This window comes from Herpailurus yagouaroundi, unplaced genomic scaffold (assembly GCF_014898765.1).
Source record: "Herpailurus yagouaroundi ecotype Mexico unplaced genomic scaffold, PumYag 189, whole genome shotgun sequence".
NCBI lineage: Eukaryota > Metazoa > Chordata > Mammalia > Carnivora > Felidae > Herpailurus > Herpailurus yagouaroundi.
The window spans coordinates 10,564,883-10,585,308 of record NW_024412420.1 but is presented as its reverse complement, the minus strand read 5'-3'; the positions used below and the strand labels follow the sequence as shown (position 1 = coordinate 10,585,308).

At 54.2% G+C, this 20,426-nt stretch overlaps 3 protein-coding genes and 1 long non-coding RNA gene across 6 annotated transcripts in view; 2 read left to right on the top strand and 2 right to left on the bottom strand.

Annotated features, from left to right (window-relative positions):
- Positions 1-4,437, top strand: LOC121044795 (uncharacterized). Its single transcript, XR_005797484.1, has 4 exons — positions 1-237; positions 1,358-1,480; positions 2,139-2,225; positions 2,506-4,437. It is a non-coding gene; the product is annotated as an uncharacterized LOC121044795 (long non-coding RNA).
- Positions 4,249-9,514, bottom strand: MRPL27 (mitochondrial ribosomal protein L27). 2 transcript variants are annotated; one of them, XM_040497196.1, is made up of 4 exons: positions 9,409-9,514; positions 7,180-7,311; positions 6,699-6,766; positions 4,249-4,645 (listed from the first exon to the last, which is right to left on the bottom strand). In XM_040497196.1, the coding sequence occupies exons 1-4, from the start codon at positions 9,446-9,448 to the stop codon at positions 4,439-4,441; spliced, it is 447 nt and encodes a 148-aa protein (XP_040353130.1). In that variant the 5' UTR covers positions 9,449-9,514; the 3' UTR covers positions 4,249-4,438. The 2 variants fall into 2 exon arrangements, with proteins under 2 accessions (XP_040353130.1, XP_040353129.1); XM_040497195.1 differs by lacking the exon at positions 9,409-9,514 and adding an exon at positions 7,726-9,284.
- Positions 9,515-9,612: 98 nt separating this feature from the next.
- EME1 (essential meiotic structure-specific endonuclease 1) lies at positions 9,613-17,131 on the top strand. 2 transcript variants are annotated; one of them, XM_040497192.1, is made up of 9 exons: positions 9,613-9,845; positions 10,721-11,529; positions 11,619-11,746; positions 14,242-14,331; positions 14,419-14,540; positions 14,740-14,863; positions 15,104-15,219; positions 16,000-16,189; positions 16,420-17,131. In XM_040497192.1, the coding sequence occupies exons 2-9, from the start codon at positions 10,746-10,748 to the stop codon at positions 16,594-16,596; spliced, it is 1,731 nt and encodes a 576-aa protein (XP_040353126.1). In that variant the 5' UTR covers positions 9,613-9,845; positions 10,721-10,745; the 3' UTR covers positions 16,597-17,131. The 2 variants fall into 2 exon arrangements, with proteins under 2 accessions (XP_040353126.1, XP_040353127.1); XM_040497193.1 differs by lacking the exon at positions 14,242-14,331.
- The window catches only part of LRRC59 (leucine rich repeat containing 59), a 13,096-nt gene continuing 9,569 nt past the window's right edge, over positions 16,900-20,426 (bottom strand). The window contains exon 7 of the mRNA XM_040497194.1: positions 16,900-18,878. Within this exon, the coding sequence (XP_040353128.1) occupies positions 18,634-18,878 (245 nt within the window). The 3' untranslated portion in view covers positions 16,900-18,633. The remainder of the gene's footprint in view (positions 18,879-20,426) is intronic.

Below are 20,426 nucleotides of genomic sequence, written 5' to 3'. Positions count from 1 at the left end.
AACCCGAAGATCCTGACCTGAGCAGTCGCCCCTCCCCCAGGAGACTCTAATGTGCAGGCCAGCTCCACCCGCACTGCTCTGGCGGGCCTGCTTTGGCCTCCTGAGCTGGAAGCATCGCAGGACCTGGGCCGGTTCAGAAGGCAGCTCTCCTCTCCTGTCCTCTCTGCTGTGCAAACCAGTGAGGCAAGAGCGAGTGCAGCTTCTCCGCCGTGTTCCTCACCCCCATCTGTCTGTAGGGTGAGCTGAACCTGGAGGCTTGGGCTTTTTGAGGCTTCTTTGAAATCCTCTCCTGGTGGGGCCCCTGGGGTCAAGATCAGGATTCAGGGCAGGCGGGATGTGGACGGGGTGGGGGTGGGGGGTCTTCTGGGGCAGGCTGGACCCCTAGGCTGCTGGGAGAATTCCTTTGGAAGGAGGGGGGAGATCCCTTGCAGAGAGGCTTTTGCGTTTTGTGGCCCATGCCCGGTTTCCAGAGCAACCGTGGATGCCTCGGCTCCCTTAGAGGCAGGAGCGGAGACCAGAGGACAGCCAGTTGGCATCCAGAGCCCAGTTACCTGGGCCAATGGGAAGTGGCGGGCCAGAGTTCCTGCGAGGTGATCTGGAACCGAGGAGTACAGAGGTCTGGGCCAGTTGGAGCTCCCCTGGCTGGCCATGGGGTGCAGAAGAGGCTGAGCCCATTCCTGCCAAAACCCCTTCTGAAGGTTGTAGAGGGGACTTGGTGGCTGCCAGGTCCACAGAGGGGAGCGCCCTCTGTGGGACAGGAGGTCCTGGCACGGTACTGGCAGGTCCAGCAGGGGCAGACCTGCTCACAGATACCCTGCCTCGAATGCAGTTGCTCCTGGCCTGGTGACAGCGGTCCTGTGGCCCTGCCGACTGTCTTCAAGGCGGCTCAAGGCCGATGCCCTGTCTTGGCACCCCTCTGCCACTGCTGTTCTGCATGCAGAGACCACCATGGGCAACAGCCTCCTCCCTCGTCCTAGTTGTAGCCACTGGTGAGTGCCAGGGTTGGATCAGATGTACCCTTGACCCCTCACCGTAGGCCAGAAGCCCAGCCTCTTCATCTGTAGGGTCACCTAGGGTAAGCCGCTTGGGAAGAATGCTGTGTATGGCTAGTCCCTTCCCTGCCGAGTTCTGAGATGCCACAGTCTGTCACAGTGGAGAAGGGGCTGGGCACTGGGGTCAGAGTTCAAGCTCTGGAGTCCTCCCCTTTCCCTTCAGACTCACAGCTTCTAAGGGTGCCACAAGTTCCTTCTCCTCAGGTTTGTCCCTCTCTAAACTCCTTCCACACATCACTTCCCCGAACTGAAGAAAGAGACAGGATAAAGCTACATGGCTCTCCTAAATAAATCTCTGCCCGCAGGGGGTTGATGCAGCAGCAAAAAGGGAGCTGCCCGCACCCCAGTCTCCCCTGCCTGTCAAGCTGACGTCAGACTGGCCAGCTCAACCCTACTAAACTTCTGGAGCAGGATTCCAATGTGGGGAGGTGAGGTGGGCCTGTGCGTGCCAGGTCCAGGCTGGACCCTTGACCTGTGCCCCTGGGGGCGGGGAGGAGGTAGCGTTACGGACTCTGCACTCCCAGCCTGGGTTCCCTTGGGGCCAGAGCATCAGCATGGAAAAGGTTAATAACGTTGTCAGCGTCCTGCCTGGTTATTGTTAACTGGGACCCAGTGCTGGGAGCTGCTGGTGAGGACAGTGGTCTCACCCCAGCTCTATAAGCAACTGGAGGCCCACCCTCTCCCTAGTTCCCAGGGGAAAGCCCAGAGCGCTGCCTTCACTGGAGAGAGGTGGTGACTACAGTCAGGCTGCTCCCCAGGGACAGGATACCGTATGGGAGCCTAGGTACAGAGAGCAAAAGGAATCATCTGACCTGCAACCTCCCCAGGGCAGGAGGAGGAGGCTTTCTCTGACTCTCAAAGGTCATCAGAGCCGGCTGCCAGGTCATGTGAGAATGAGCAAGTGGTCAGAGAGGACTGGGATCTCTACACCGGGTGCATCTCTGAGATGCAGAGGATTGAGCTCTGTGCCTTGGCCTGGAGACAACTAGAGGGAGAGAGCCATAGGGACAGAAGGGGTTGGGCTCTGCTCTCTTGCTTGCTGACCCCAAATCCTGAGTTTACTCAGTCATCCTTCATGCTCCCCAGGACTGCCACCCTTCCTGCTTCCATACCACGGGACACCCTAGCGAAGTCCAGGCAGTGGGAAGCTGCTGAGATTCCCAGGGGACACACGTGAGGGAGGATCCTTGGGGCTGTCACCCGGGAGTCAGCAGAGAGATGTTGGGGTGGGGGGGAGGGAGGGGAAGGGAGGGGAGGCTGAAGTCAGGCCAGGGGCTCAGGGTGGCTAGGGATGGGATGATGCCTAGAGACTTCTGGGAGCGTAGGCCGAGTGGTACCCCAATCTCAGACTCATCCTGGGGAAGAAGCTCCCCCAGCTAAGACCCTTAGCTGGATGGAAGCTAAAGGGTCATGTGTGCCTGCCTGCCCCCCCTTCAGCTTTTCTTGGTCACAGGGCTATTCTGTGCGTGGCTTCCCAGCAGCTACCAGCTGCCTCTGTGGCAGCTGGCTCACCTGCCCAGCTATGAGAGTATTCGAAAGAAGACCCAGCAGCAGCAGGTTCACCAGCTGATTGCACGGCGCTTCGGGATCTGGGCCTGCAAAGAGGCGAATGTTCGGCATTCCTAACCTTGGGCGCCTTGGACAACTGAGCTTTTGTTCATATTACTCTGATACATAATGCCCAGTTAGAGCCCAGGATGAGGAAGGGGTCACTGGTGGAGAGCCCCAGGCTTTGAGAGGAGGCCCCACCTCACCTCTTCGGGTGGAGGGAAGGATGGCAGACCCCAGCCCAGGGGGTGTCTGCCCTGGGATTCAGAACAGGCTCCTGCGGAAGGGATTCTGTGCAGCCAACAGCTCCACGACTCAGCTTGTCTCCAGGAAGGAACATCACTAGGGGAGAGGAGACACAGAAAGCTGAAGCCAAAAGAAAGGACGTGTGTACGGGCGGGTGGAAAGGCTGGTGTGTCAGGGAACGGCTAACGCCTTTACTCTCCTATCCCTCAGCTGTCACCAAGTTGAGGAGGCGAGGCCCTCAGGTCACTGCCTGCACCACGACCGAACTGCGGCTCTGCTCATCCACCCCATGAAGCGACACCTGCTCTGCTCAGGGAAACACCACTGTGTAGGAGGAACACCCTCTTCCATCCTGCCCCTTTCTGCTTTTCCAGAGGACTGGCAGGGACGGTGCTGAGCCTACAGAGACACCTCCAGCCATCTCCCCCAGCTGGGCCTTGGTACGTGAGCCCCCACAAGAAGGAAGCCAAGGTGAACCTCAACAAACCCTGGGCCACCTCTGCCAAGGATCTGCAGGAGGTGGAGAATCTGGGGTCGTGTCCTGAGAAAATAAGGTGACAAGTTAAAGGCAGACCTTCTTAGGTTGGGAGGCTTCTGTGCCCCGGTCCCTGAAGCTCCTGCCTGCAGGGCTGAGAGTCCTTGGAAGGAAGCCACTGGACCCTACAGGCCCTGCTGGGGCTGCAGCCCAAACTGCCCACCCCCAACAGCCAAGACAGCCCTCTGCCCCAGCTGAGACTTTCTTCCTGGCCTTGCCACTCGAAGCCAAGCGTCTAAGGTCTTGGGCTGGACTGACAGTGAAGGCCCCAGCCCAGTCCAGGCCCAGATTGAGTTCCTAAAGCCAGATCCTTTGCTGTTTATGGTTTGTGATAGATCAAGAACCAGAAAAGGATGTGAGGTGGGTGTGTCTTTCCCCAGGAGATGGAAAGCAGCCCATTTGTCACCCATTCTGCCTCATCACTGAAAGGACCTGGGTATTCCAGGGTAGATGGGGCTTTCTACGCTGGACCCACAGAGTCAGACAGGGGTTGACCATGTGGCCACTCCTGGGGCTGCAGCCCCAGCTCCCTCCAAATATGGCTCCAGGAGAGGACATGACCATGTTGCTTCCTTTACGGCCCCTCCCCCACACCCCCACTCCCCCCAGGACCCGGCCTGGGATGGGTTCCTGGGGGAGAAGGAGCAGTGACACCCTCAAGCACAAGCTCTCCTCCTCCTTCCCCTCGGGGAGATGGCTCTAAAGCAATCCCTTCTCAAACACACTCCCCTCTTCTCTTTTCCTCACTCTGGCAGGCCGCTTCTCTGCTTTGAGGGTGCTCCGTGGTGCACACTACAGAACGTGGGTAAGGGCCAAAAAAGCAGCAAGCAGCGCCATCCAGGTTTATCCCCACACAGCACAGACTCGTGACTCCAGCACACTTTATTTCTGGCCCCAGGTCAGGTCTCCCAAGAGCCAGTCACTTCAGAGTCTTCTGCAATCACCACCAAACAGACGTCCTCAGCAGACCTTGTCGTGCCAACCGTTGACTTCTGCTGCTGCCATCCTCTCCTGTCACCTGGGCTCCAGTCTCTGTCCGGCGGCCTCGACCAGGAGTTCAAAGCATAGCCACCAGTTTGAAGGTGCCCTCAGGCTTGGTAGGAACCACATGGACAAAAGTCTTATAGAGCACAGCACCCTTGGGCAGCCTGGTGACCAGGTCCACAGCCTCCGCGTTGCTGGGACTGGGCACATAGACCTCCTTAGTGTAGCGGACTATCCCCTCCTCCAGGGCATAGAGGTACTTCTTCTTCCCCAGCCCCACCTGCAACACAAAGACCCAGTCAGCTGGACCGACGGCCAGGTGGTCCATCCCAGGGCTTCAGAACAAACTTCTCGTAAGGATTCAGGCCCTGGGCCCAAACGGGAGATCAGAAAGCTCTACCCTGGGTTCCCTTTCCTACTGCTTGGCACTTCCTTGACTTCTACTTCTTTACCGACCCTGGGACAGAAGGGGGAAAACAAAAACTCCGACAGCCAATCCACGGGGTTGCTCCGTCCCCGAAGGCTGGGATCTGGACCCGTGTCTGTGCAGCTGGCCAGAAGCCACACCAGACAAATCCCCAAACCCCAGGCCCGGGGAAACTGCCCCTCATCACTGCCCTTGGGAGCTTGCCTCGCTTAAAATGAAAAAGCGGGGGCGCCTGGGTGGCGCAGTCGGTTAAACGTCCGACTTCAGCCAGGTCACGATCTCGCGGTCCGTGAGTTCGAGCCCCACGTCAGGCTCTGGGCTGATGGCTCAGAGCCTGGAGCCTGTTTCCGATTCTGTGTCTCCCTCTCTCTCTGCTCCTCCCCCGTTCATGCTCTGTCTCTCTCTATCCCAAAAATAAATAAACGTTGAAAAAAAAAAAAATGAAAAAGCGCTGGAGTTGTCAGAGTAAACATACGTTTGCCATATTTTCTTTTCTTTTTTTTTTTTTACGTTTGCCATATTTTCATCCAAACAGTGATCTCTAAAGTTCAGGCTTCACGGGAAGGACAGAGCAAGGCCATATGTGTGGCAACACGTACACCAACAAAACAGCAGTACCAATGGTATCCGCTGATATGTGCATCAACTCGGTTAACTCTCACCTGCCGGGGCAGCTGTTTATTTCTAGCTGTTCTCTGGGCGAAGACTATGAGCAGAGAATAAACTAAATAAACTACGAGTTGCATACACGGTTTGTAAACTGTATGTATTTTGGCATTTTTCTTTTAGAGCTTGAGATTGGCAACACGGTACTCAGTGTTTCTCTGACTAAAGGAATGAGCCCTGGAGCGAGAGTGCCTGGTTCAAATCCCAGCACGACTACCTACTATCGTGTGACCCGGACGAGCTGTGTTACTTCACTGTGTCTGGGTTTTCTCATCTGCAAAACGGGGGTAATATTAACTGCTTTATGGGGTCAACTCGAGGAATAAACGAGTTCATCATTAAGAGCTCAGAATACTGCCTAGCTCACAACATGTTAGCTTTTGTTATTGTCGCTGTTATTACTTTGGCAAGTCCCAAGAGTTAACACAGCCACACAGCCAATGTCTCAAGTTCTAAAAGACAAAGCTCCTGCAAGTACAATCAATTCACATACAAATTAGCATTTCTGACGTAAGTATTGGCTACTATCAGTCTTTCGGTGCCTCCTAAAATTGCCAAAAAAGGGGCGGTAGGGGAAACGGATTCCAAAGGAAACCAAACCAACATTTAAGATAACGTGAAGAGTCTCGTACCGATCTGCGTTGACAAAGATCTTTCCTACGTCAGAAAGTAATCCCAGCTTGCTGAAGCTGAAATCCCTGCCTGCTGTAGACCTGATTTCTTGCACGTCCGCTGTATTTATTAAATCCAAACTATCTTTTTCAGCCATCTATTAACTTCGTGCAAAAGAGCGATTAGAAAGAAAGAAAAAGGAATACACTGGAATTAGCTTCCCCAGATTCAAAAAATATCTCAGATCACTAAGTGTCTCCTCCTCTAACAGGTGGGGGTTAGAAAGGAGACCCGAGAGAACCAGGCTGCTGCTACACAAGGCAAGGCACAGTGACCGGGAGTCAGGCATCCCTCGCATGAACCCCAGCTCTGTCACGTGGACCCCTCCACTCTCTAAGTCTCTGGCATCTTACCTGGACAATGGAAGTGCCATCACAGTGCCATCACCGCATCACAGGGATGGGCTAAGGATGAAACGAGATAATGCAGGCCCAGGAAGCAAAATGATGATTGGCATTTGATAAGTACCCAATGAACGCAACTGTTTTGTTATTTACTATCATGCTTAGGAGCACAGAGAGGTGGTCCTGGGAAAGGACAAAGGGGAAAGGGCCATGGAGCAACTCACATGGGCACCCGGGTGCCAACGGAAGTGGCGCTGAGTCGCAAGGATGTTGCCGGCATGAACGTAGTGATCTAAAAGAGAAGTCCACAAGCACACTGACGCTGGGCCCCAGTGCTGGGGCAGCACAGCCAACTGCTGGGAAAACACACCGGCCCTCGCTTTCCTGGACCAAGTGCCGCACGCCAACCTCTAAGCCTGACCCTGGACAAAGTCAATTTCTTCATGCAGCAGCAGCTCCGGGTCTCCCTCTGCCAGTTTTCTCTCTCCAGTCACGTGGCCCAGGTTCACAGCTATCTGCTCTTCCTCAGGACCCCCTCCCTGCCCCAGGTCTTCTCTGCATCTGGAATCTGGAACCAAGTGCTCTGGCGAGCTAAGTGCAGAGCAGAGGACCAGGAGTGTGCGTGGTTTTCCTGTTCTGCAAAGGAATGCTGGGGACAGCACGGGAGGGGGCAGGTGGGAAGTGGAAGCCAAGGCACACTCTCACCCTCCATTTTCTTGAGGCCAAAGCGTTTGCCTGGTGACTTTCCACCCAGGTTTTTGGAGCTGCCGCCTGTCTTCTTGGATGCGTATCTGACAGCAAGAGACGCAGTCTGAGGGGGGCCCAGCAGGGTTGTAACTGCAGACAGAACAGAAAAGTTGTTCAGAGAGGCTCCCAATCACTCCTCCTCTGCCTCAATGGGCCATCTGCTAAGCTGAGAGGTGACGGGGGGCAGTGGCAGGGGAGGGGAGGAAGATATGTGAGCAGAAATGCCACTTGACTGTGTTGGTTTTCAGGGAGTGTCTGCAAGCCCTTGGCCTTCTCCCACGGCAGGGGACAAGTCGTTCCTTGTATTGTCCTGGGTGTATGCACTCATGCGAAGAGTGTGTGTGGCCAGGGGAGGTGGTGGGTAGTGAAATATTCACGGAAGATAAATAAACACCATGTGCCCTGGGTCCTGACACATTCAGTCCTGTTGAGGAGAGACAAACACCACAGAAACAGAAGCCATCAAGAGGACACCACAGAGCTGCTGGCTTCAGCCTCACTCACCACATGTCGTCAAAGCTCCAGGCACTGCAGAGGGGCCAGACCACAGGGCCCAGCAACAGGACACCCAGACAGAGGGTCCTGCTTGGGCCTCACCCACCACTTTCTCAGCCATCCACCCATCCACTGCACACCAGATACGTGTAAACAAAAAAGGGCAGCTTCTCTGAGGGTGGCTCCCACAGGCTCCCAGCCATTTCAGAAGGCTAGATTCTCTTGGGCAAGCCTATCCAGCACAGGTCCTAGCCAAGACTGACACCCTGCCCTTGACAACCTGACCTCCCCATACGCATTCCGAAATGCTCAACGGCTTTTACTTCTGAAAAAGGAAGTGAACTAAAATTCCCACTAACCAAGCTAGAAGCCCCTTGCTATATGACAAGCACAGGGCTGGCAGTCCTTGCTTTCAGATGTCCGGACACAGCCAGGGCTATGCCAGAGTCTTTAGAGAAGTCTTGTGAGTCCCCGGCGCCTACAAGTTCAGTGTTCCTGAAACCAGGTTTCTGAAGCTTTAATGAGCACAGAGAGTAGCTGGGGCAAAGGACCAGATATAAATGCTCAAAAAGACATGTTAAATACCCAGCACCGGGATCTATCTACCTTTAAACCTATTCGTTTATTCATCCTCTTATTAAGCTGAAGAATGGGGCTTTTGTTTTACCTACATTTTCTCTTTCATAAATCTTTGCCTTTCAGCCTACTCCCCATCCTTCACCTCAAAGTAAATGATGCGACTACCTATGCAGTTGCTCAGGAAGAAATCAAGACCTTGCAGATCGCTTCCCTTGGCTCATCTCACATATCCAGCTCACCAGCAAACTCTGGGCTCTATCTCCCAAACAGATCTTAAAAACCACCCACCATTTCCCTCCAAGTTCACTGACACTAACATCTTGGGGAAATCCTCTCTCATCAAGGCTCCCATTTCAGCTTCCCATCTGGTTTCCTCGTTTCCACTCTTAAAACCCTCTTTAAATTCACGTAAGAGCAGCTGTTTGCTTCTCAAAATGTAACACTGGCGTGAGTCACTCTCCGGCCCCTTATTCTCCGACAGGGCTAGGCCTCCTATCGTGCTTTGGGTCTTAACTTAGATGTCACCTCCTGAAAGGCCTTCCCTAATCACCAACCCCCCGCGCCCAGAAAAGACACCCCCACACACGTATTTTTGCTTTCCTTAACAGCACGTGTCACAATTTAAAACCATTTTGTGTACGTGCTTATTATGTATTGGCTTCTCCACTAGAAAGAACCGGTCCGGGGGACAGAGACTGTCTTCATCTTCTCTGCTGAGATCCCCAACACCGAACCACAGTCTAGCACAGAGACCGAGCGGGTTATTTGGGGGGGGGGGGGGCACCAATGTACAGTATTTATAGATGAAGGGATCCAAATACACCAGGGAGTGGAAGCGAGGTGCCCAAGTCACCAAGCGCCAGGGAAGCTGTACTGGCGCGCCCGGCAAAGGAAGAACACGTGCTCCCCCAACCCATCCACCACCCACTGCCGGCCGCCCGAGGCGTGTCACGTGACCGGTGACAGCCGCCCCTCGAAGCTCGTGGGCCCTCCCACACGCCCGACTCCGCGCCCAGTGTCCTCCGCAGAGAACGGCCTCCACCCCCAGGCTCCCTGCAGGGCCCCCGCTCCGCCGGCACCCCTCGCCCCGCAACAGCCGCGGCGTCCCGTTACCGGCCGCCCGCGTCCTCAGCGCCAGCGCCGCCGACGCCATATTTGCCGTACATTCGCTTCCGGTCTCAGAGACCTGCTTCCGCTACCGGGCGATCTACTTCCGGGGTCTTCGCGGCCGTTGAAAAAGTGGCGCGGGGAGCGGCGGGGGAGCGTCGCTGTGCTGGCGCGGCGGGCGGCGAGCGGGTGCCTACCTCCTGAGCACCCCTCTGCAGGGCCTGGGTGACCAGGGCATCGGGGGCTGTGCCGCGCGGTGTGGACGAGCCGGGCGCGTCTGGCAGGCAGCCTCGTTTTGCCGGACGAATGCGAGACCCAGGGAGGGGACCGGGAGGAGGTCCCTCTGGAGGCATTCAGCGTGTTTACTGAGTGCTTAGCGTGTGTGCCTCTTGCTGTACCGAACGCTGTAGACGCACGATTTTACTCCTCAACAATGTTACCACGTAGGTATTGTTATCATCCCTATCTTGCTACATTGGAAAGCGAGGCTGGGGAAGGTTAGGTGGCTCATCCGGGGGTCACACCTACAGTGTTAGTGAGTGTTTATTCAAAGATACGGATTCTTGTACCCGACCCAACAGTTGCACTCCTAGGTGTATGTGCAAGAGGGTTGAAAACACGCCCCCACGAAAACGTGGAGATGGATGTTCGCGGCAGCATTGTTCATAATGGGCAAACTCCAGAAACGAACCAAATATCCGTCAGTGCTGAATGGATAAACAAAGTGTGGCCTATCTACGCAGTGTTACACCTCAATCTTATTATTTTTTATTTTTTTTTTAATTTTTTTTCAACGTTTTTATTTATTTATGGGACAGACAGAGACAGAGCATGAACGGGGGAGGGGCAGAGAGAGAGGGAGACACAGAATCGGAAACAGGCTCCAGGCTCCGAGCCATCAGCCCAGAGCCTGACGCGGGGCTCGAACTCACGGACCGTGAGATCGTGACCTGGCTGAAGTCGGACGCTTAACCGACTGCGCCACCCAGGCGCCCCCACCTCAATCTTTAAAGAAAGGATGCCTTGATAACCTGCGTGTCAAATGCAGAGATCAACCAGGGGTGGTGTTGAGTCTTGGCGTTGAAATTTTCTCATGGTAATCTCCACTTTGTTTATAGGTTGCCTTGACCTAGAAGGGATTTGAGGCGTCCCGTTAGGCTACAGACAGCTGAGTGCCAGGTTGAATGTGTTGGGACCGCATCCTGTCTTTTCTGTTTCTCTAGATACCGTATGTATTTCCGTAAAGTTGGGCCACAGAACGTGTCTACTGGACTGAATTCAGTGCTAGTCTGTGTCTCATCTCTCTTTTTCCTTTTAGGGAATTAATTTGATAGCGCCTATCGATGGCTCTAACAAAGTCATCACTGTCGCTGGAGTCCAGTGAGAGTGACTCTGAAGAGTTGCCAACGTTTGCCTTTCTGAAGCAGGAAGCGTCTTCAACGAAGAGGAGGCAGCCTCAGAGGGAGAAGATTGTTGTGGTTGACACCTCGGATTCTGAGGCCTCCCGTCCTCCATCACCAAAGTTGAAAGATACACCACCTGTCCCAGACATAGCGGAACCTGTCCCACAAACGGAGCCAGTCAGGGTGCTAAGCAGTGGAAGTGAGGATGAGGAAGAATTAATCCCCCTGGCCCAGAGGCTTACATGTAAGTTTCTGACCCGCAAGCAGCTGAGCCCTGAGGACGCTAGCTCCCCGATTCAAACTGTGTGGGGTCATCGGAGTACTGAAGGAGCATCATGCGGCTGGGAAAAACAGTCCTTTCCAAAGGTCCCTGATGCCTCCTTCCGTGACACCTCAGAGAGACGTTCATCAAGTAACAGGGACCCTGTGGGAGACCGTCTGTGCCATCAGCTTCCAGCCTTCCAAGCCACCTGCCCTGTGCAGAGCGACAGCTTGACAGCGACCAAAACAAATGCTGAAGCCCCCCCACTTCAGAAGAGAACCAAGCATAGTCAGAAGGTCCAGAGGAGAGGCTCACGGGGATGCCAGCCGCGGGGACAAGCAAGCCGGAAGGAGAGCACCCTGAGACAACAGGAAAGGCAGAAGAAGGCGGCCCTGGTGAATAGGCTGAAAGCGCAGAGGCCCGAGGAATGCTTAAGGCACATCATCGTGGGGCTGGATCCAGGTGCTCCTGGCAACTGTCTTCATCCTGTGCTGGGCCCTTCCTGCTCCTGGGCCACCCACTGATAGCGCCTTTCCTGTCGTCTGTTGCAGTGCTCTTACAGCTGGAAGGCGGAGGCCAGCTCCTCGGGGCGCTGCAGTCCATGGAGTGCCGCTGCGTGATTGAGGCACAGGCCGTGCCTTGCAGCATCACGTGGAGGAGAAGGGCCGGGCTAGCTGAGGTAGCAGCTTTCTGGCTGACATCTCTCCTCCCCTCTTCGAGCCACCCGATACGTGTGCTTTTATTGTTAAGAATATTAGGCAAGGTCCCAGCAGGAAAACAGAAGGCACACTCAACTTAGGGTAATTTGAGGAAGATTTAATAAAGGATCTGTTTTGTAAAGCGTGGGCAGGCTACAAAGAAACGACAAGGGACGACACAGTACCTCAAGGTAATGATAACACCATTAACTCAGGATTTCTCCATCTCAGGTACGGTCGGCATTTCAGGTCCGATAATTCTCTGTTGTGGGGGTTGTCCTGTGCACTGTAGAACGTTGAACGGCATCCCTGGCCTCTAACCACCAGATGCCAGTTAGCACACTCCCGGGCATGACAATCAAAAACGTCTCTAGATGGTGCCAAACATCCCTTGTGGGAAAAACTCACCCCTGGTTGAGAACCACTGACATGTTTCTTACCATACCTCGGCCTGAATGGATGAAGGGGAGAAGTGGTTATCAGAATCCAGGAGAGAGAGATGTAGACAGCACCCACCTTGAGAGAGGCTTGACCTCCAGTAGAGGAAGGTAGCAAACCCTAAGTGACCCCATCTCGAGGGAGCCAGGGAAATATCTCGACTTCATTCCTCCCTCCCTCCCTCCCTCCCTCCCTCCCTCCAATCTCCTCCTGGGTTTCCCGCCAACCTTTGCACCAGACAGCCTGGTGATGTGGCCTCCTGCAGGGAGCAGAGTGGGGAAGGAGGGAGAGGGGATCCGTGGGGAGCAGAGAGAAGGTAATCCTCACAGGATTTCTACTTCTCTCTAGCTGGGCTTTGGGAATGGGTGGGCTTGTGCTTGAATCTCAGCCCCAGGCCTTTATGGCTATGAGCCTAGGCAAATTATTTCATCTCCTTGTGCCTCGTGTGTAAAATGAGGACACCGTTACATCCTTTTGGGTGCCCCGTGTCGTGGGTACTAAGATAACCAAGCACTGGCCCGTAGCAGGCACACAGCAAATGTTCCTTCCTTGGCCCGGGCTCCCAGGTTACTACAGCTGCTGTGCCTTCCACTCATCTGGTCTGTGAATCCACAATACTCCACCCCTCATTTAAGAGTTTCTAGATGAAAACGTTAAGATTTTTTCCTCTTGGGGCACCTGGCTGGCTCAGTCAGTAGAGCACTTGACTCTTGATCTTGGGGTCATGAGTTCAAGCCCCACTTAGGGTGTGGAGCCTGCTTAAAAATATTTTTCCATGGGGCGCCTGGGTGGCGCAGTCGGTTAAGCGTCCGACTTCAGCCAGGTCACGATCTCGCGGTCCGTGAGTTCGAGCCCCGCGTCGGGCTCTGGGCTGATGGCTCGGAGCCTGGAGCCTGTTTCCGATTCTGTGTCTCCCTCTCTCTCTGCCCCTCCCCTGTTCATGCTCTGTCTCTCTCTGTCCCAAAAATAAATAAACGTTGAAAAAAAAAATTAAAAAAAAAATTTTTTTTCCTTGCGTTTGGCTCTCATTTGCTCAATAATTTAGGGCAATTGCATACTTTTTTTTCTTAATTGATTTTATTTCTTTTGAGAGAGAGAGAGCACACACAGGAGGGGCAGAGAGAAAGAGAGAATCCCAAGCAGGCTCCGCACTGTCCGTACAGAGGCTGACCCAGGGCTCAAACTCACGAACCGTGAGATTGTGACTTGAGCTGAAATCAAGGTTCAGACGCTTAACCGACTGAGCCACCCAGGCGCCCCTAATTGCACACTTTTTAATTTGGGTTGTTAGCAAATCTTTATATCCATGTCGCAGCTTAACCTTTCAAGGCACTTCTGCATTCTCCCTCGTGCGTCAGTCGCAGTCGCCCCAGTCACCCCGCACAGAGGGAGTTCTTACCCCCACATCACAGGCGGGGGGAGGCAGGTCAGAGGAGCACAGCTGAGCGGGAACTAGAACCCACAGCTCCTCCCACTGCACTTTGCTCTGTTCTAGGCCTTGGCTTTTGTTTCCAGGGACCCAGTCAGAAAACTGCACTGGCCCCGCTCCCGGTCACTGTGCGACACTGGATTGTTGGCCCTGGTGAAGAGAAGGTGCTCTCCCAGGCGGAAGTTCCCCTGTGGCTCTTATCTCTGTCACACAAAACCTATGTGTGTGTGTAAGGGCCACTCAGCTCCCAGTCAACATCTACCCTCAAGGGCCAAGTTACTTATTTGTACCAACCCCTCTGGAAGAGTTTCCTTCCCCTCCACCCCCCTATCCAAAGCGCCCAGAAACATTGGCAGTTCTCAGCATTTCCACACCTTTTACTCACCGCCTCTGAGATGCAGTATGCCAAGGTCGAGCAGGGGAGGACTGGGAGGGACAGGATCACGGGTTACCGTTTCTGGCCACCACGGCTTCATTCCAGAAGAATACTGCACAAGTGGGCTCGGCTGATGGGAATAAGTTCATCACCCAGAAGGCCTGGGTCTCTCTCACGGGTGCTGAGCACCTGCTGAGCTGCCCCTTACTGCTGGGTCCCGGGTCCTTTGGCAGGATGGAGAGGAAGGCTGGGTGGAGGAACCGATGGTCCTGGTGCTGCTCCTGGCAGAGGCGTTTGTGTCCATGGTCTACAAGTTCAAGCAGGTGGGCAGAGACGAGTGTCCCGCGAGGCACGGGGCAGAGGGCCGACTCTAGGGAACAGACGTTAACGCAGCGTCTGCCTTCGCGCAGGGAAGCCTGGGTGACTCTGAGAAAGGGAAGGAAACACTCCGGAGCTTCGTAACTGACACCGCAGCGAGGACAGCTGGGAAGGCTCTGTCCCTGGTGATTGTGGACCAGGAGAAATGCTTCAGGTTTGAATTTGTCCTCAAGACAGCCTGAAAAGGGGCAGCTCTTGGGCCGTCGGGGTGCACTTACTCATCGCATATCTGGGTCCTCCCTGGCAAGCCCTGTGGGACCCTCTGGTCTGGTCTTTTCACCCCTTTCCTGCCTGAGCTCAGCCTGGAGCTGCTGCTCTTTGACCTCTCCCCCCCCCCCCCCCCCCGATTCCAGCGCTCCCCATCTTCCGAGAAGAAGGAAACGGGGAGTGGCAAACAGAGAACAGGCCAAGGAGAAGAAGCGGAGACAACCAGAGGCCAGCGCAGGGCAAATGGTGTCCAGGGTAGACGTGGAAGAGGTAAGAACTCGGTGTTGCCTGAGTCGGGCTGGGCTCTCACTCTCCCCTAACCCAGTTTGCTGTGGATAAGGAACAAAGTGCCTGCTGGACACGACTCTCTGCCTTGGCACCGAGTAGGAGAGAAGGGGCTAAAACAGGGAGCCATGGCGCTGGGGTGCAGCTTTGGCGGGTGTGAGAGGGCAACTTCTACGAGGCCGAGTCCCTCTGCCCTTCCAGCCTGTCGCGCTTTTGGGTGTCTAGGCATTGGTGGATCTGCAGCTATACACCGAAGCCCAGGCCCGAATCGTGCAGAGCTGGAAAGAGCTGGCCGACTTCGCCTGCGCATTTACAAAGGCTGTGGCCGAGGCGCCCTTCAAGTGAGTGCCCCCAGCAAGTCTCCGCCCCACCGCCAGGCCTGGTTCTGTGCGGATGTCCTCTTCCCCCGGGGTCTGCTGCCGGCTCATTGTCGGTCAAGCTGGCGTGGAAGGAGCAGACCTCATGCTGGGGATTCTCATGAGGAGCCCTCAAGCCTAGCGCCTGTAAAATGTTCTGCTTTAGCTCATGTTCGTGTAAGTTCGTGGCCTGCAGGCTGCCCTGGGTCACCAGTAAGCCAAGTTGCCAGGTTTCATTACATGGCAGGTCACAGTGTAATAAGCCCTCTAATGAAACAAACTTTTAGCCTACTTAGTTCTAGGAGTGTTCGTGGTCGGAATTTAGAGTTAGTAAAAGACCTCAGAGACCATTCAGGCCAAGTCCCTCCTCATTCTATACCTGAGGGAACTGAGGCCTTAAGATTGAGTGCCTTGTCTAAGCTCCTAGCAAGTTAGAACTGGACCAGGTTCCCCGATTGCCTGACACCCGGTCCCTTGTGTCTGTCTGTCCTTGTGCACACTGCTCTCTGGTCAACACAACCCAATTTCAGCATGTGAAACACTCTGGTACTTTCTTGGTGCTTTCTCTCTTAATGGAAAGGACTAGGTGGTGTTTTTAAGGGAACCAGCAACTAGCGGTGTTTGGGAACAAAGCACTCAAATAGGCCAGATACAACACTGTGCCTGCCTCTTGGGAGGTCAGTGGAAGGAGGGAGGGTTTTTAAGTTCCCAGCCGAGGAGACAGGTGGAGTGACTGACTCATGACTCTTCAACTGCTATTCACAGGAAGCTTCGAGATCAAACCAGTTTCTCTTTCTGCCTGGAGAGTGACTGGGCGGGAGGGGCAAAGGTTGACCGAGCTGGCAGGGGGCTCGCGCTGGTCTGGAGGAGACAGATTCAGCAGCTGAACAGAGTCAGCCTGGACATGGCCAGTGCCATTGTGGACACCTATCCCTCCCCGCAGCGTCTGGTCCAGGTATGCTGCTGCAGGGGTCACCCCCCACCTGGCACCCCATGGCCTCGGTGGACTCCCAGGCGGCTTCCTTGGGGCACACCGGTGGTCCACAGTGTGGGCCTGCAAAAAGCAGTTAACACTGACCCGGGGAGGACAGGTTCTCCTCCCCAACACCCTAGCTTACTGCCCCCTTATGGATGCACAAGGGTGACTGGATGGTACAGTATTGAGCGGTCATTTGCCACTTGCAGGCTTACAGGCGGTGTTTTTCGGAGCAAGAGCGCCAGAATTTGCTTGCGGACATACAGGTTCGCCGTGGGGAAGGTGTGACCTCCACCTCCCGCCGTGTTGGACCAGAGCTCTCCAGGCGGATCTACCTTCAGATGACCACTCTGCAGCCAGCTCTCTCTTTAGACAGTGCAGACTGACGCCAGCCCTCGGGGACAAGGATGACAAACGAGGTTTGCATCTCCTCCGCCTTTGGCCACAGGAAGAGACTGGACGCGCCTCCTTGAAGCACAAGCCTGGGTCGGACCACAGGCTGTTCCCTGGGCACCCTTATCTGCAGAAGTCTCCCTGTCAGCTTGGGACAGATGGCTGAGATACTTGTGTTTACCTTCACAAGCCTTTAATTTTCCTCTCCTAGCAAAAACCCAGCTGCCGTGCACAAATCACCCCTCCCCCCTCCCCCAGCCAGCCCTCAACCCTCAAAACACAAAGAAACAAAGACAGACCACTCAGACACATATTTAATAATTGTAGAAATCCAGAAGAACCTCAGCATCAAATCTCGAGATCATGAGCGAACTTCCCTCAGCGGGTTGACTTGACTAGGGCCAGGTGTGCCCTGCCTTCCTACACCCACTGAAGCCGCCTCAACCAGCCCCTGCGTGGGGACTTCCATATCCTCTTAATCTCATGTCACGTACTGTTTAGTTTCAATAAAGCATTTGTACCTATGGCTCTGGAGCTTGGAGGAAGACTAAGGAATGTGTAGTGATTCTGAGTAAGGTATGGGCTTTTGCAGCAGAGCTATCTGGGGAGGGAGAAAGGAACAAGTCACTTCTTCCAATAGGACAGTCATAAGTGGCCATCCTATCCAAATGAGCCACTAAGGCTAAAAACCCCGGACCTCACTCTGTCTCTGAACCATGACAGGTTCTTGTTCCCCTGAGGGAGAGACAAGAAGCTCATAACTGGGACCTTTCAGTGAATGAGCACCATGATGGCCATTTTTTTTCCCTTCATCCGGCTTTTGTGAAAAAGAGAGGCCAAGGAGGCCACAGAGCAAGCAGAGGCATAATCTGGGAGACAAGAGGATGGACAGTCCTGCCCGTCTGTGCTGGTCATTAGGAAGTGCGCCACTTTTAAACTCCGTGGTGCCACTCGCTTCCCTTCATTGCAGAGGTGGTTCTAGGTCTAGACCCAAACAATTGTAGACGTCCATCTCCATGAAACTTTGGAGTTTTCAGGTTGACTCTGACTTACTTTGTCACACCAACTACCAACAGCTGCCCGAGACAATATGGCTTTGCAATGGTCCACCTCGTTGTTTACTGGCAATCAGGGAGTTAATGCTCTAAAATTGAGGCAAGGAGCCTGGGCCGTCCCCATTTTGCGAAAGCCACATGAGCCGGGGGCAGGGCTCTACAGGAGCTGCCAGGACCCTCATGGCTATGAGATTTCTATTTGTGGGACATGAAGCTTGCCTACCGTCAAAGATTTTACACCCCAGCTGAGAGACACTCAGTTCTGGTGTGACTTCTGTTCTCTCCTGACATTATTATGGAAGCAAAATGACAGAGAGAGAGGATACTGGAGCAGGAGTTCAGTTCTGCCTCAACTAGCTGGGAGACCATAGGCAAGTCACAGAAGGCCTCAGTTTCCCTGTCTGCAAGTGTTCTATTGGACTGGGTGGTCCTGAAGTCCCTTTCAAAGCCTGAGGTTTTATATGGTCATTAAAAATGTCTGAGGTCCTTAAGAAAATAGGTATCCCCACCCCCCTCCCAATTTAGGCTAGATTTGCCGAGTATGGTGTTCCCGTAGTCCCCAATCACACTGCCTCCTGATCTGCCCTGGCTGCCCAGGGAGGAATGAAAGAAAGGGTTTGTGACATACAAAAGTATAAATGTAGTGACAGCTGACCTGACCGTTTAGTAGAAACGAGCCTTGCCTTTACACAGCTTTGTAGAACAACTAGAAAAGGCCGTTTTTCCCTCTCCCCACCCCAAGCCTATTCCTTTAGGCATGCAGGTAACTCTCCCCACGTCTCACTTCTTATTCCGCCAGGGGACCCTGACCAAGGAACAGAGAAGTCCTACAAAGAGGGGATCTCAAGTACCAATCGGCAGCCATTTGATGATGGCAGGTAGGTCGGACGCTAAAAAGAGGTTGTGTCCAGCAGAACCCAATTCCATAGGAATCCAAGCTCCAAGGCTGGGAGGCAGCAGGTGTGGAGGACAGGCTCACTGCTGAGAATCGGCCTGCAGCACCCACTGCAGGATGTCGTGGCTGCGCAGACCCCGGACCGCGTTGTCGTAGATGGTGTTCACGCTGGTGCACAGGGGCTGCCGCTGCAGCTCTGTCACCCGACAGGCGACCAGCCCGCCGGCCACACACAGCAGCAGCAGCAGCAGCAGCTTCAGCACGGCCCAGGACCTGGTGTGTTTCCGGGGGGGCGGCTTGCGGGGGCGAGAGCCGGACTTCGATTCTGGAGGGACAGAGTCACAGCGGACAAGAACGTTCAGTCAGTGGGAGACGACCCACACTCTACCCATTGAGGCAGATCCGCCAGAACCCCCTCCTCAAAGGCAAACTCCCAGGCCCTGACAAGAGGACTTTTTAAGGCCATCTGAGTTCTTGAAACCCTCTGCTTATGCAGAGCCTGAAACAGAAGTCCTCCTCCAGTGGATCTCAAGAGGGCACACTCAGAACGAGGAGTCATTCCGGGCGCCTCACGGAGCTCAGTCCCCAGGGTCCCTCGGGATCAGGGGAGGGGCTTTTCAGGGGGCAACAAGCACAGTTAGAATGCTGCTTCAATGCTAGAGTGAGTATATATATTACATTTCTAATTTTTTTAAAAAATTGGTTTTATGGGGTGCTTGAGGAGCTCAGTCGGGTGAGTGTCTGACTTCGGCTCAGGTCATGATCTCATGGTTTTTGAGTTCAAGCCCCGCACCGGGCTCTGTGCTGACAGCTCGGAGCCTGGAGCCTGCTCCGGATTCTGTGTCTTGCTGTCTCTCTGCCCCTCCCCCATTCATGCTCTGTCTCTGTTTCTCTCAAAAATAAACATTTTAAAAAATAATAAAATGTTTGAAACGCTTTAAAAAAATAAATACAATAAAATAAAAACCGGTTTTGAGATTAAAAAAAAATTTTTTAATGTTTATTTATCTTTGAAAAAGAGAGACAACGTGCACACGCGTGGGGGAGGGGCAGGGAGAGAGACAGAATCCGAAGCAGGCTCCAGGCTCTGAGCTGTCAGCACGGAGCCCGGTGCGGCGCTTGAACTCACGAGGTGAGACCGTGACCTGAGCCGAAGTTGGCCACTTAATCGACTGAGCCACTCAGGCGCCCCTGGTTTTGAGATTTTTAGCCAAAACTTTTAAAAACTTGACTGAGCACCCACATGCCAAGAACTAACTGCATGATCCTGTCACATAGGTTTTCTTGCTTAATGCTGTCGCTACCCTGTGAGGAGGTGGAATCCTCATTTTACACAAGGAAACAGAACGGTGGCCAGGCAACCTGCTCCAGGCCAGCGAGGGAGAGCCGCGGCCGGGCCCCACGCCTTCACCCTCCCTACAGAATTCCTTCCCCGGCTCAGGGGCCTCTCCCTCACGGGCCCCATTGGCCCAGAAGGTGTACAATCCTCCCCTATATATGGAGCAATGTCCCTACACAAATCCAACTGGACGTATTCAGGCAAAACACTGTGTTTTTTATACAGCATGGCCCCTGAAGGCAGCAAAACGATTCCTCTCGTGTTCAAGCAAAAAGAGGGCGCTCTGTTCCGACTTGGAGAGAAAACCAGAGGCAGTGCTGGCATCTCTGAGACGGTACCGTGCACTCAGAATGCCCTAGTGCACTTCACAGAGGATGCGAGGGACTTTTAAGGGCAATGTGACCACATGCAATCTTCGCTTTATGATGATTTTGCCATCCAACCCTTATAAGAAAGAAGGGCAGGTCCCTATTCTGGGAACGCTCTAAGCCATGTCTCACCAAACACCTGCACGTAAGCGCCTGCTCCCAGGAC